This window comes from Struthio camelus, chromosome 1 (genome assembly GCF_040807025.1).
Source record: "Struthio camelus isolate bStrCam1 chromosome 1, bStrCam1.hap1, whole genome shotgun sequence".
In the NCBI taxonomy this organism is placed as follows: Eukaryota; Metazoa; Chordata; class Aves; order Struthioniformes; family Struthionidae; genus Struthio; species Struthio camelus.
Genome location: NC_090942.1, coordinates 193,768,535 through 193,783,546, shown reverse-complemented (window position 1 = coordinate 193,783,546; position 15,012 = coordinate 193,768,535). Strand labels below are relative to the sequence as shown.

Sequence of the window (15,012 nt, the reverse complement as noted above, 5' to 3'; positions counted from 1 at the left end):
TCATGATTCTTTGTATTTCTGTTTACCCCATGTTTTACTTCTTTGCAATTTATAATAGAATTGGATCGGAAATCTCTTACTGATTCCTGTTCTCACATTCTGGTAGTTTTCTCCCTATAGTTTGACCAAAACAAACACCTGGTTGATCACCTGGAAATTTACCTCTATTCCACCACAATAGATCGCTTCTCTTCTTCGCACACTCACAATGGCAATTTTTAACCTTTTTTTTTTTTTTAATATTTAAACCAAAAAAAGCCTTAAATGGCACAACATTATTCCATTCTTGTTTTTCTTTCTAGCTGTGAGATCATCAATGCCAGATTTCTATCAGAAGATGAAGAATGTCCTGCGCACAGAGGCACAGGGAGCTGACACTGTTGTATGGTTGGCAGTCTCATCTGAAGCAACAAAGTTACCAAGCGGCTTGTTCTTCCAAGGTAAGTCAGCAGTGTCTTACATCGGGTCTCAGTGGAGGCTGCTAAAGCTGCCTATAGGATTCTCATCTGGCCTGGGAGGGAACAAAGGCCCAGCTAGGCAACTGTTGTTCAAAGGATAAAATATTTTTCAAAATTGTTCTGTGACTAAAGGTTCAAGTAAGCATTGTGCAAGCAGAGAAAGACTACGTGAAGCTGGCTGTTATGTTCCTACTTTTGTCTTCTAAATCAGGTGGTAGAGACTTCAAAGCATTTTTTTAGGGTGTACTTTGTTTTTTTATGCAGATGTTTCCATGCAGGACTGTGCCAGAGGGAAGGTGAATCACAGCAGTCAAACAGCATCTTTTATGATGCTGGGAAACTGTCATCCTTCTCACAGAGCACTGGAGGTTGGCTTTGCTTTGACAGGCTCCTCCTCCTCCTACCTCTCCATGCTAGCATAGAACTGCCAGCTCCCTCTTTCTCTAAAGCTGTGCAGAGACTTGAGCTAAGTGGCTTTTTTTGGCACTGTTGGCGCAGGGAACGTAAATGGAAAAATAGGACAGAGCTTTTCTCTCTTCCAGGCAGATGAAAGGCATGGTAGTAGGTGTGGCTGTAAGCATGGATGTCTAAATGGTGATGCAGGTCAGTCCAGTGGGAGAAAGGCCAGGCTCAGAGTAATTGCTCACAGGAGCCTCGTCCTTCCGTTGGATGTGGCACTCACAGCCTGATTCACTGGCATTTCTAGTCAGGGCATGCAGGAAGTTTGGACCTTTCCAGGGTTGGGTTGACTTTGTCCTTTCTCTCCCCTCCCAAACAGTCACAAATGGTTGGTTGACAGATAACTTAAGCAGGCCTTTTTAATGCCGTATTTGTGCCGTTGTGTATGCACAAACTACATATCCCAGCTGGTCATTCGTTGTATATCCGGGCTTTGCCTTTTTTCATATTCCTGTCACCTTGCTTTTCTTCTGGTCCTGACACTTCTGCTCAGCTGTTCTTACTCTAGATCATAATTTCACCAAGACTCCTGCCTTTGGCTTTTGTCCACCCCCAGCTTTAGCAACCGGGGAGCAAGCCTTGGCTCTTTAAGCTGTAGATAATGACTCTTGAAAGCTTTGGTCTTGGCATGACTGCACTTAAGGCTGCGAGAGCAGTCTCGTGTCCTGTGTTTATCACAGAGAGATGAAGTCAGACAGATCTCTCTCCGACTACCCGTTGGAAACCACAGCCTGGAATGCATGCTCTTTACACCTTTCAGTAAAGGGCTTTGTGTGCAGGAGCACTTTACCACAGACCCTGCTCTTCTAGTCCTAGACGGCCATTTCCTGAATCAGTAGCACCTTTCCTCCATTTCCTCTGTTCTCTTTTATTCTGTTCCCTTTGAGTGCAAACCAGAGCCAGCATTTTTCTTCCTGAGAAAAGAAATGGGAAGTGAGAACATGACTCGTACAACCAGAATTCTCTGCACCTGCCAAAATAAATAAAAACTGTTTGACAGGGTCCTGCTTTCCAGAGACTAGAAGCACCTTCTCCGTGATGCTGAGCTTGGCTTACATAAATAGTTCCCAAACATTTGCACACAGCCTACTTGAAACACTCCTCTCCTGCGCCCCACTGAGGTGGGAAGCAGTTCATATTCAGTGACAGAGAAGGGAACATTCCTCTGCATGTCTTTCTCCTCAGTTTTCCATAAGCAGAGGTAATGTGGCGTGTGCAGCCAGTTACAACATTTGCTCTTAAGAGACCAAATATCTCTCCTCCCCTAGGAAGTCGGAAAGCAGACTGTTAGGTTTCAGAGAATCTGCTGCCCAGTGTTGGAACAGCTAGTTCTTTTTCTCTCAGCTGGCTACTGCAGAAGTTGGAGTTACTGAATAGACTAACAGCACTGCAGCAGTGCCCTGACAGTTGCTTTGTAGATGTCTGAGAGCATTTTTATATGGTCCCAAGGCTCTAGCTACGATGTTTTTAGAGAGAAAAATCTCTCATTGGAAGATAGCTTAGAATAGACAGTGATATAGCACTGCTACAAGCTATATTTATGCAGAGTGAGTGAGGAAGATGAGATTCAGGAAACCAACCAAAGCATCAAATTGAGCAAGCTTGGTTAGACATCTTGATATTGGATACAGTTACTCCTAGCTTTTGAGCAATTAGCAGAGCCCTTTAGCATTCCAAATTTAACTATTTTAAATAGTAAGCATTTTAAGGATGAAAATAATCCAGACTATGAAGTCCCAGCTGCAGAATTTGTATAGCACTAGAAGTCTTGTTCAGAAACCTCATCTCGTGCTGTGAAAAAGCAAATTCTGCCTGCACCAATAGTCTAAAGTTACTGATCTTCATCTACAACAGTTACACTAGTGACAGAGAGCAGGCCTAAACCCCACAATAAGGCTTTCCTTTATCTATCCTGTGCCTAGCTGCAATGAGATCTCACTCTCCACTTTAAGTCATGTTGTGCAGAAAGATCGCTCTAGTTCAATAATTCAAATGAAATTAGTTTAACTTCTGATTTGAAAGGTGTACTTAACTAACATGGTTTACAGAAGCCTAGAAGGTAAGTCTTCTGGCTTCAGGACCATGAAGTTTGTTTAGGAAGTACAGAGCCTTGCAAAAAAATCTCCTTTGTGCTAGAAGAAATAGTTAAACAGATTTATTTTTTCTTCCAGACAGGCAACCAGTTGCTACACACTTACCCCTCGCAAGAACCTACAGTCCACCAGAGGATGAGGAGAAGCTAATGGAGGTGCTGGAAGAATTTTCCCAGAAGTTTAAATCCACTTCTTCAGGAACTTAGTGTCACTGCTAACGCAGCATAACCACAAAGCTTCTAATTATACAGTAACAGTACTGTAGTGTGCCTCATGTAGAGGAGAGGTAGGATGCCATAGGTCTGTTAAAAATAAATTGCATTCAGGTGTGCTCATAGTGGGGGATAGTGGTGCTTGCAAATTTGTTCTGCTGCTGAGAGTCCCTTCCCTTGCGAATACGCACCTGCTATCTCAAGACATGGTAAGGTTGAATTGGAAGAAAAATACAGAGCCATTAAAATGAAATAAAGCCCAAATGATAGCATTAGACTTTGTGACTTTCCCAAAACCTTTAAAAACACTCAGTGTACCGAGAAATCCTAAGACGCACATCTTCAATAGCTCTCATGAATGACTTCAGGAAAGAAGTGTTATTAAACACTGTATTTGGCAGGTTGATGGCTTTCTTTGCGGGAGTGAGAGTGCCTGGGCTCTAACCTATGATCAGGAATGCAGAAATTCTCTTTTGCAGTGCTTGCTTAGTTCAAATGGAAGGATTTCTCACAGCCTTCAGTTTCTATAGGTCAACCCTGGTATGCACAAGTGATCTACTTCCTCGTGTTTAAACAGCAAAAATTTAGGAATGCTGCCAAATGCCTGCCGCACTATTTTATGGAGCCAGGACAGAATATTATCCCATTTATGTGAAGGCACTATGAGGTAGCGGACCTCAACAGGCACCACACCTTGATGTGATTGGACCCCTCCCCTTCAGGCAATGGAGAAATGGCTTCATGACTCCAGGATAAAAAGAAATAACATGCTAAGCCTAATGTGCTTGCTTTTTCTGTCAGAGATCAAATGGAATTGCTTTATCATTATGAACAGATTAAGAAGAGGAGGAGAACACTAGGAGTCTCGAGTTTTATAGGATGGAGAGCTCCACTTCCTGATGAGAGGGCCTTATTTTGCCTGGAACAGTTTATTTCCAGATAGGGAAGATGGGATTCATCTTACCTGGCTTGTGGACATTTGAACTACTTATCTGGACTCCCACTGTAAATCAGTAGAGAGAGAACAAGCTCTTCTGCAGTGATTTATTGTGTATACTTTAGAAACAACTCCTGTGTGCCTGTATGTTTCTACTGACTTTAAAGATAACCCAGCTCAGTCTACGACATTACAGTGGGATTCATTTTAGCTTATGTGTTTCAGATATTATTTACTGCAAAGCCGAGACTATTATGAGCAGTACTGGTGACACATCTTCTCCTTAACTGAGTGCATTTAATTGCAAGCTTCATAGAAAACCCAACAAAGTTAAGCTACCTGTTTCTACACATGGTTGGAGAGCAGTGTGGTAGGACAAAAGAATTAGACACAAAAATAAAACAGGTGTTCTTTGGAGCTCTCTACAGTGACACAGCTTGAGGCCATGCTGATGGGCAGAGGAGAAATCATTATGTCTACTTTACATACTTTAGTTTCCTGAAAGATATCCTACTGGCTGATGTCCACTTTCAAACCAAGACCATGCTTCAGAGTTCTGCATTTACTCATTATTCAAAGGTATTCTATTAAGTATCAAAGGTATTCTATTAAGTATCAAGAAAAACTTTGCTTTTCAGCCTGTTGTCAGTTTCTACAGAAATACAGGCTTTACTCTAAGAGAGGCACTGGAATAAGTTTTCCCATGAAAAGCACTGCGGAAACACTTGCTGTCACACTTCCTCCTGAAGAGGCTGGAGCAGCATTCAAACTTGCTTCGTTTTAGAAACTTAAGTCCTTGTCACGCTGCAATGAAGTGAAACAACAGGAAGGTTTGCACAGACGTTTATTTCCCCCAAAGTCTTATATTTACAGCACTTTACATTGGACAAACTGTTAGATACAGTTCCTGAAAACAAGAGCATTTGTAGAAAGCATATATAGTAACTGCATTTCTCAATCTAGTAGCTTCAAAGCAAATCACGACAATGTTTGCATACTTGAGTGTTTTAACTCAAGTCACTTCTCAGCTCTGCAGTATAAAAGAAAAGTTGAATGACAGATATCTAAACAGTTCATAAAAATAACCAAAAGTGCACTTCAGCATATATTTTAGTCCACATTCTGTACTGATATATTTAAATATCCTATAACTTTCTTTTTAGTCACAGCTTAAGTTGGAAATGAGGGCAACAGTATGAAAACTGCTTTAATCTAAGTTTGGTCACAGTGTAAAAAAAAAAAAAGAGCCAGATACTATATATTATGATTTAAGTGCACTTGTGATAAAATAATTAAATATAGGACAGCTGCTAGAAACAAAATCTGCAGTCTCCCACACTATTGGTATTATGTTCCCAATGATGATTTATTTCACCCCGTTTCCATAAAAGCAAATGAGGTATGTAGCTATAAAGATGTTTTGTGTTAATGCAGGTTGGAGTAAATTGTACCTGCATGTAAGCAAATACATTTAGTGTCACCTATAAAATTTTTAGGGGCAAGAGAAAAACAGCATCCAGCAAAAGATTATCAGAAATACAAGGTGGCACAAATTCCTGTTAAGCCATGCACATTAAGGACTTTAAAATACACCTGTTTTATAGGACCTGAAATACTAGCGCAACAGCTGTTCCTCTTACTTCACTTCCCTTTCCACTCACAGCGCAGTTCTTCTTATATCATCTTTCAAACTTACAGGATTCTGACCTCAATTGTTCAGTTATTCACATTCTGAAGACTTTCTCATTTTTCTTCATTTCTTAATGTCACCCAGTGAGAAGGCTTTTTGCTTTTGGGGATTTTGTACAAACAGGAATGCAACACCACAGACCACGTGTGGAGTCATTTCCCCATGTCCCAGTGAAAAACACGGCCCATCACCACTGCAGCAGGACTGACTGCAGCAGTGCAGATGCACAAGTAACAGATGCCAGTGGAACAGCATTTCCTCTTTTCCTGACGTTTCATTTTTGGGCCACGTTTGTTCATGGTTTAAAAAAAAAAACAAAACTACGGTTGATTAAAGGTATAAACAATTGTTAATGGTCTGCTTTTGAGTACCAGGGCTCTGCCAACATTCCCATATTTTTGGTATCTGTACAACTGTTCACCATAAAAGCGGGGTGGGCCAGAAAAAGTAACTTTGTATGTACCGCAAATAAACTTCCCAAACCCATAAAAACCCAAACCCTACTGCTAACTTGGAAAGCATTTTAAATGTAAATACCTCACTATTCTGGCATAAACTGCAAATACTGTTTGCATTTGCACCAACATACCTGCCAGTCTTTGTGCTGTCCTAAGTCTACAGTCCCTCGTAAGGTGATTCAAGCAGGGGTACCCCTTCTCGTTAAAGATGATGGAGACAGGATTTTGAAACATGCCCAGCTTGGGCTCAGAGCTGGGAGTTTTACTAAGGTCTTCAATATAAACAGGCTTAAGGCAGTGCTGAAGAATTCAGTGTTAACATTTTCTTTGGTGGAACAGAGCTCTGGGCCAGACCTTTCATTCTTCAGTTCAGTCAATGATTATATTCGTGGAATGACAGAGCAGTCTTTAAAGACATAACGGTAGGAGTAGTACTAGTTTTCATTAAACAACGTTTATTTCAGTGAGCGGAGCATGAACAGGGTTTAAGTGCTATTGCCAGAGTATGAAATAATTCTTTCAGAGAAGAACCTGGTGATCATTGACTTCAGTGGAGAAGTGCTGCTATAAACCAGTTTAATCCATAACTTCCTTTTGCCTAGGACCTTCTTACATTCCTTTTGTGTGATGCTTACTCACACTCCATGCTAAAAAAAAAGAAGTTCCCCTTCTTATGACACTGGATCCCCTTAATCTAAAATTAGTGCTGGTCAGCATTCCCCAGGTGTCTTTTAAAATGAGCTGTTAACATTTTGAAGGAAAGTGGGGAGCTTCAGATCTCTCCCATCTCACCTCAGGATATTTCCCTGTTTGTCCATCAGTGTCCTGCATTTCTTACGTTTTGCTGGGAGAGGTGCATTTGGACAGACCCAGTGATTAATTACAGAAGATAATTTTGAAATGCAAATAAGAAAACTTGAAAGCTGTATTCCAACAGCAATCCTTATAGCAGTGATCTAGACACTAAGAAAGAGAAAGGAGGTACTGAAAAGGCAAGAAACTTAAAGAGGAGTGTAGCATAAACAATGTTTCTGAGACTAAAAGTGTCCAAATGCAAGAACTTTAGTTTGTAAAGTACGTCAGTATTTGTGTTCCTCCCTCTAGAGGGAGCTAGCAGATAGACGTTTGGAAAAATGGTGTATTCTTGGGAAGAAAACCTGCTCTCTAGCAAGGCAGACCCTAATGCACAGCCTTCCAAAGTGACACAGCGGCAGCTTGGCCAAAGGGCTGCAGCAGGGCAGGCTTTCCGCCAACTGTCAGGAGAAATCAAGAGAAACAACTCAAGTCTTTGCTGTGTCAGTAGCGGCAGTGGTGCTCCACAGATACAAACGCTGATAGACAGAAGAAGAGTGGCAAGACCCACACTAATGCAAACTTCAGGGAGCTTCAGGTTTTCCTTGCTGCTTAAAAAACTTCCTCTTGGTAACTGCCCCTTTACTTTCCAGGCACGGCAGGAGTTGAGAAAGGCAATCAGCAGGCAGTCTTGGGGGGATGCAGAGAACTGGGCAATCAGTGCACCGCTCAAATGGCCCACTTCCACGGGCTGCTTACCCATTTCCAGGTAGTGAAAGTAAAAATTCATCATGTTAAAGGAATTACCCCATTTGCTCATATAATAGTTGCCAATTTTATGCCAACAAACAGAATGGGTAGATGAATGGGTCCAGTGAAACTCAATACTCCAAACTCCTTGTTACAAGTCAACACACACACGCACACACACACACACACACACACACACACACACACAGGAGGAAAAGCAATAGACCAAAGTTGATGGAAATGAATCCAGTTGAGTTGAACTAGCACAATTTATTCAGTTACGTTGGAGACACCTACTTACATAAAGGAATGGAAGAGGAAAATGTTACAATATAAAGGAGAAAAAAAGTGGTCTAATTGCCGAGCAATATCCTCAGAAAACACTGACCAGAACCAAAGCCAGAAATATTTTTCATGTAACATCCCTATATTCTAAAAGACCAGGAAGTTCACAAGAGATGTATTGGGTTAGCATGGTGGACTTAAGAACTAACCAAATAAAGACAGAGTCAAAACTCATTTGCAGCCTTTGGAAAACTAAATCATACCTTTGAACTAGTCAAGAAAAATCAGATTTTCTGAAGTAACAATGTCATACAGCAGATGCCTGGTAGATAAGTATTTATCAATATGTGGCTTTTGTTGGCCATCCTGTTCTTAAAACATAACTGCAGCTGTGCATCTTCGTTTGCTGCAGTACTGTCTGGACACTCAGCATGTAACTTCAGTGTCCAGACCGGAGAAAATCAGGTTTACATCCAAGCTGTAAGCCAGAGAACTATAGTATTGGCTGAAGGCAGGGTGGGAGAAGAAATAAGATTTTACTCAACATCAAAGACAGAGTGGTGAAAACTTCAGAGAAGCTAATTTGAAACTAAGGATGAATCAAGTTCATGTACTCATTTTTGCTGCAGCTTTATTGAATACTTGGTAGCAGCAACCCTACAGAATTAGTAGGGATATTTTCTTGGGACGGGACAAAGTTGAGCGACTCTTTCAAATCTGAGGAAAAAACAGTCCTGTTACAAAATATTTGTATTTGATTAGTATCTACAAAGTCGCTGAATTCTGATAACAGGGAGGAAAAAACTGTGCAAAGAAGCTTGGAAAGTGTAAAGGTGATAAAACTTTTAATACATTGAGATTATTTAAGTAACTGGACAGGGGCAAACCCAGCATCTTCTTAAGGCCTGACAGCTCCCAGTACCGTGTCAATAGCGATGTCTCTCTCCCATCATTTAAACATCTAAGTGAATCCACATTTAATCCATTTCTCACAGCACTCCTTGAGGTAGACAGATGCTACTATGGGGCAACTAAGACAAAGAATAACAAACAAGTTAGATCTTCGTAGGTTCAATTTACCACCCCATCACCAGAACAACTCTACTCCTCATGGCGTCTGGATCCTGTTCAGGACTGCTGGTTGGCTTATAACGTGACGATCGGGATGGTTCAGCTTCATACAATTCTGATGAATATTCATTTCTATGCTACTGGCTCTATTTGTATGCTGATAACATTCACTCTTGGCATCTTTTCTTTGCAGTCACTTTGCCAGTTGACTGTGCTGTTTTGTTTCCATTTTGCTTTGAGGTTGATGTTCCCACATGACAGCGATTTCAATGCCTTTGAACTCTTTTGTTCTTAGCAGCACAATGTTGTCCTGCAGCAAACAAAATTTCAGAGATGGCCAAAGACAAGCCACAGTGCAAAACCCCCCCAACTGGGGAAAAGCAATGAAAAGTCACATGTGACCCCAAAGAGCTAATCTCTGAAACTCAAATTTGGGAACTTTAGCTATTGGTCAAACTAAGGGGGGGTTCTTCTGAGGTTCAAAGATTCCTGCCAACTTTCACATGTGATTTTGGAGAGAAAATCTGGCTCCCCCTTTCCATCAGTATTACACAAGAGGTCAAGGCTGAAGGGACTTAGCACATTAATCCATCCTGAAAAGGGAGCAAGTTTGTTGTTATTGTTGCATACTGTTGTCACATATAGAAACAAAGCCCTTAACTCTTAATTGAAAACATCCCATTTGCTCCATGAAGTGACCTGGAAAGGACCAGGGCATGCCAAACCACACACTGCAGAACTCTCTCCTACGTGCTACAAAACCGAATTTCGGTTGTTTTTACCCAAACCCTGTAAACAGCTAGGACAGTCACATGTAGCATTCACAAATACAATCAATAGCCCTAACATTTTAGATTTAAAGAAAGATGCATCTTTTCCTCATTTTCTAAGTCATGCAGTAGACGCAAATGTTTAGCGGACTCCTCTAGAAAAAAAGTTGCATATTCCTCTCCAACAGTGATTTCCTCAGTGGGCAAAGTGAGGAAACAAGCAAATGTTTTCTTTCTACAGCTTTTTTTGGATTCCACACAATCCTTTCTGTGTGTCCAACAGTCCACCTTCTTATCGGCAGCCAACCCTAAGCACAGAGAACATGTCCCTCCTTTTCCTAGTGCTGGAGGTAGTCATACCACTCTCCCAAGCAAAGCACAGCATACATTTGCAGTTTTCCCTTTTCATGCCCTAAGAGGTAATGCGCTGACATTCAGATGGTGGCCTCAAGTTCAAGAGATTCAGGTGGGGAGGTCACTTGGGCTTTGCTGTGAGAAGTAGCTATAGAAAAGAGCGCTAGCAGATGGGCACACTAAGGCCACCAACCTACAGAACTAGTGTCTCTAATAATGCCTGACTTCTAACCCTTAGCACTACCCTATTTCAAAATGACTAACCATTAGGTTAGCCTCCCACAGAAGGAAGAAACATCAGCGCTATCCTGGCAGGTGGCTGCCTACTTTTTCCCTTCACCTATTTTCAGCTTCAAAGGACTTAAGTCTGGGGCTGGGGAGAGAATAAATGCTCAGGTCTATTTTCCTTCAGTGGCCTCGTACATGCATGGCTCAAGTCCGCTGCTGAGGTGTTATGTACGGGACCAATGCCTGCCTCATCACTGCGTAAGCACTACAGCTGCTGTTCATTTTTAAAACTAGAAATTGCAGGTAGATTCTCTGAACAGCACTGCTTCTTCCGCCACGGAAACATAATCTAAGAAATGAAAATCTATTTGTTCTAAACTCAAGAGCGGAGGAAGGCCGGCACTGGTTGCATGCCCATTGGCACAGCAGGAAATGTTACTAAAAGCTTGGTGCTGCAAACCACCAACCCCAGGGAAAAGAGCTTTCCTTTGCTTGAGTGTGTGCACATGTGGAGGGGTATTGCATAGCATGCATCTGCGCTGAAAGACACCCTACCCCCTCCAAATAGTGCGATTCATAAAAATAGCTCAGGTTTGTTATTCTGCAAACTAAAATGGAAAGAAAGATCCAGGCAGCAGGGACCCTTATTTGTGCTGATCAAGAAGACAAAAGAAATCGATACCGTTACACTAACAAAGCAGAACAGGAGAGGAGGCATATTTAACTCTCCCAACGTCAAATCCTTCTAATTTCGTTTGGGAGGTAAAGGAATTACTGTTTGAGTTACATATGCCTATTTCCCTTCATATATCTGTACATTATATCTCTTAATCTGTACATTGCATCTCTTAAGCGTGTGCAAGGGGACACACTTCCCTTTCCCCTGACAGCTCCTCCTTCAGCTTATATCATTTTGTAAGCCAAGACCATTCTCTCCCAAGACTGCAAGACACTCGGACATTCAAGTTAAATGTAGATAACCCTGCAGGTACTCAGTCAGAAAAAACAGAAAGGGAAATTTTGCAAAATGGATTTGTATACCCAACATCCACCCACAAGTTTCTTTGCGACACTGAAACCACAACTCCCTGGGAAGGGAAGGGGGACCAGGAGTTTATTGCAGAGTAGTCCAAACACACCTTGCTCCTAAACTTAGTCTTCTTTAGAGTTGGGTCCCTCACTTTTATTTTAATTTCCACATGGTCCAAAAGGACTGGGTATTGACCCAGGGGCAGATCCTCAGCCTGCCGACTTCACAGGTCCCTTAAGGTAAGCACAATTCACGCTGCATCCGGGCTTCTTGCAACTATTTCGTCTCCTCAGGAACACAGAGCTGAGCAGTGATTTAAGTTTATGTCAGTGCTCCCATGTTTCCGCCAGTGTGTGAGTCCCTGTGGGAGCAAAGCAAATTTGTCTTTGGCCAAAAGGCCCCGAGCCTGAGGTAACGTGGAACAGCATAGTCCGGCAAAGCTGCACATCCCTTCTCCAGCTGAAATGAAAGTTTGGCAGGCCGCTTGCTCATCTTGCCTAGCTTCGTCAGGCAAGAATGCGTCAGTCATCAGAAAATATGCACAAGATGTAATGAAAAGATGTCAAAGAGTCCATCTTCCAGGAGAGAAAGTAGGAGAACTTACAAAAGAATTAACTTTTAAACTGGAAAAAAGAATCTTTTTAGTGCTATGTGAATCATGTTTGAAAATATGCATTAAAATACACTGCCTACAGGGGGACCAGCAGGCTTTATGGCCAGGTAAGTCAAAGTGGCACAGTTTTAGACAACAGGATTGCAAAAATGCTTAAGCCCACTTCCTAGGGTGCATAAAAAGAAAAATTTCACTGAAAATATGTAGCAGTGCTACACTACTCACTCTTTACTGTGGCAATTAATCAGTCAAGAATTAATGCCACAGATTGCTTTTTCCCCTCCTCTGCCCCACTCAAACATGAATTACTGCCAGGTAAGCAAAGGATAAGCTTTACTTTTCTTTTAGAGTTATCACTCAGCCTCAAATGTGACTTTTTTCTAAGTAGCAATGTGCTTTATGGTGGTAAAAATAATCACCTCCCCACTTTAGAGGGGAAAAGGAAAGTACAAAATGGGGCACAATTGAGCACCAATGACTTGCTATGTCACAGCAATCCAGACCACAAGGTCTGCTTAAATAGGAGAGACAGGAAACTCCTCAGTCTGCTCTGCAGCTCTATTTTCTGAGCCAGTTTCTTCCAAGAGCACCAACAATGGTGTGTTCCAAAGTAAAATGGAATAAAGAAACCAAGAGATGGTTTTTCAGATATGATCCCTCTGGGAAAAAAAAAAAAAGGGGAGAGGGATTGTTTTTGTTTGTTCATCTTGACAATGTCCTTTTAAAAATGTCAATCCAGGCTTTTAAATACTTTTTATTTTTAAAAGAAACTGCCAGATAAGACAACAAGACAATGGTGTCATTCAGTAATATCAGTTTCTGGTCTATAGAGGAAATTAATAAAAAACATCAGCATTTTAAAAATAAATATGACTAACCATATGGAAAATAGGAAAATCAAAATCATCTTCAACAACAGACAGGTACAAATGCTGAAATGCTGCTATGCAAGGTAGAGGTAGAGGTAAAACAGACTTTTCAAACCCAGACCAGTTTTAGATCCCCCTCCCCTCCGTGCACACACTCCCAAAAGCCACAGTTGCCTATAATTTAATTTGAATGAGCCTGTCAGCCTCATCAAATTCAAACAGACCTGTGTGCTTCTTGCAATGCTCTGAGGTGGAAAACTATTTCAGCTTTTGTAGAAATTAGTTGCCAAGCAACCTGCCCCCTGGTTTTGCAAGTTGGGCAGCAAGGAAAGAGCCAGGAAGCTGTATTTTAAACTACCATGGAACAATAAAACATTTTCCAGATGACGTCTGCTCGGAGAAATAGAGAGTAGAGCCCTTTTTGGAATTGCCATAGTCCTTCCGATCTTTAGTGACGCAATGAGAGAACGTGCAACGCCTGGCCTGAAGTTTCCCTACTTGAGAGAATATCGTCAGCAGAAACATCACAAACAAATAGGTGTTCACTGGGGGGAGATCTAATTGCCTTATACAGTATGCTGATATTGAAAACTTACATGGCAAGACACAACCCAAGAACCTTCTGTACAAAGCAGCAAGTATTCTGACATAATGAAATATAAAAACTAAAAATTGCACTGCACACAGATTTTCCAAACAAACTCAAGACAACCAAGCACAGTCAGATCGTACAAACCATTAGTTTAAAAAAATACCTTCTTGTATATTTTGAGAATAAGTGGAAAGAGTCTTCGTGCAAATGTTCAGCCTTGATCAAGCAGAGGACATAAAATCGTCGTAAACACATTAGTTTCTTCCTCATCTGCCATAGGTGCCCAGCGTTATCTATCTTCTGCAGTATGATTAAGGTTAGGAAATCTGTTTCTTCTGTAAATACCACCTTTCAAGTTCCACTGATGTATCATCAAGACACTACTGGTGTCATATCCCACAACTGTTAATATAATAAAAGATAATACCGTAGTGAATAACGGTAAAAATAATAAAATATAACATATTATATAATGCCATATCTATGTAATTTGCACCTTTTTTTTTTTTTTGCTTAAGAGAGGCCATTTGGTCAAAAATGGAAACATCTGGTCCAAGTAAGTTTGATTTCATTTTCCAGCACCCATGTCAGACTGGTGGAGTTTGACCATTATACTTTACACTGTAAGCCAGGTTCATAGCTGTAACAGGTCCTTAAGAGAAACCAAAAATCACAGTGTATTGCTAACTTGAATGGTTACCATAGTCATGAGGGGTTTTTTAACCACTAAAACAGAGCATTTGTTACAAAATTATTCATAATTTTAGCTATTTCCATACCTGGGGATTTGACATTGGAAGGGCCTCTTTTCATCTAGCCACATCAGCTGAGATTAGCCATATTGAAATACAGTTTGTCTTCCCTGAGAAAAAGGTACAATGAACACTGACTCGGATGTAGCTAGTCTAGTCCCAGCCACTTCAGGCAACAACTTCATAGATCGACTTCAAATGTATTTTCAGTGATATATCCAGTCAGACAACCAAACCATGTACGTAGAAGACCTTCCATATGTGATCCAGGGTCTATTTTAGCTGGGCATGTACCTTCACCTTTCCAAAAGTGAGCTCTATCTGAGCAGCTGAACTTCTCTGTTTTCCTACAGAACACAGAAAGCTCTGGCCCATGAATAGTTTTTTTCATTATACACAAATGACATTCTCTTCATATTCTTGCTATAGAAACTAACCCCTCCTCTCACCCCCTAAAAATGCGTGCCGTGACAGGAGGAGGAATTTGCAGGATCTTATTGATGCTCTGAGTGCTTCACAAGACTCATGCAAGAAAAATCCCTGATAGGGATTTCAGAACTCTTAGTTTGAAACTAAGTAAGTTTTAGAAGAATGGAGCA

The 15,012-nt window shown here is 41.2% G+C and overlaps 2 protein-coding genes across 10 annotated transcripts in view; one reads left to right on the top strand and one right to left on the bottom strand.

Annotated features, from left to right (window-relative positions):
- DHRS12 (dehydrogenase/reductase 12) overlaps positions 1-8,057 on the top strand; it is a 32,795-nt gene extending 24,738 nt beyond the window's left edge. For 2 of the 4 annotated variants that reach the window (XR_011138646.1, XR_011138645.1), the window contains exons 10-11: positions 303-440; positions 3,089-3,347. Coding sequence is in view for 2 of the 4 variants with exons in the window: in XM_068929911.1 (XP_068786012.1) it covers positions 303-440; positions 3,089-3,216 (266 nt within the window). In the remaining 2 variants the exon portion in view is untranslated. Of the gene's footprint in view, positions 1-302; positions 441-3,088 lie in introns of all 4 variants that reach the window. The other 2 variants (XM_068929911.1, XM_068929910.1) reach the window with 1 other exon arrangement.
- Positions 483-15,012, bottom strand: part of WDFY2 (WD repeat and FYVE domain containing 2) — an 82,177-nt gene continuing 67,647 nt past the window's right edge. For 2 of the 6 annotated variants that reach the window (XM_068929908.1, XM_068929909.1), the window contains exon 12: positions 8,100-14,063. In XM_068929908.1, coding sequence (XP_068786009.1) covers positions 14,034-14,063 — 30 coding nt within the window. In that variant the 3' untranslated portion in view covers positions 8,100-14,033. Of the gene's footprint in view, positions 1,832-8,099; positions 14,064-15,012 lie in introns of those variants that run through there. The other 4 variants (XR_011138643.1, XR_011138640.1, XR_011138641.1 and 1 more) reach the window with 4 other exon arrangements.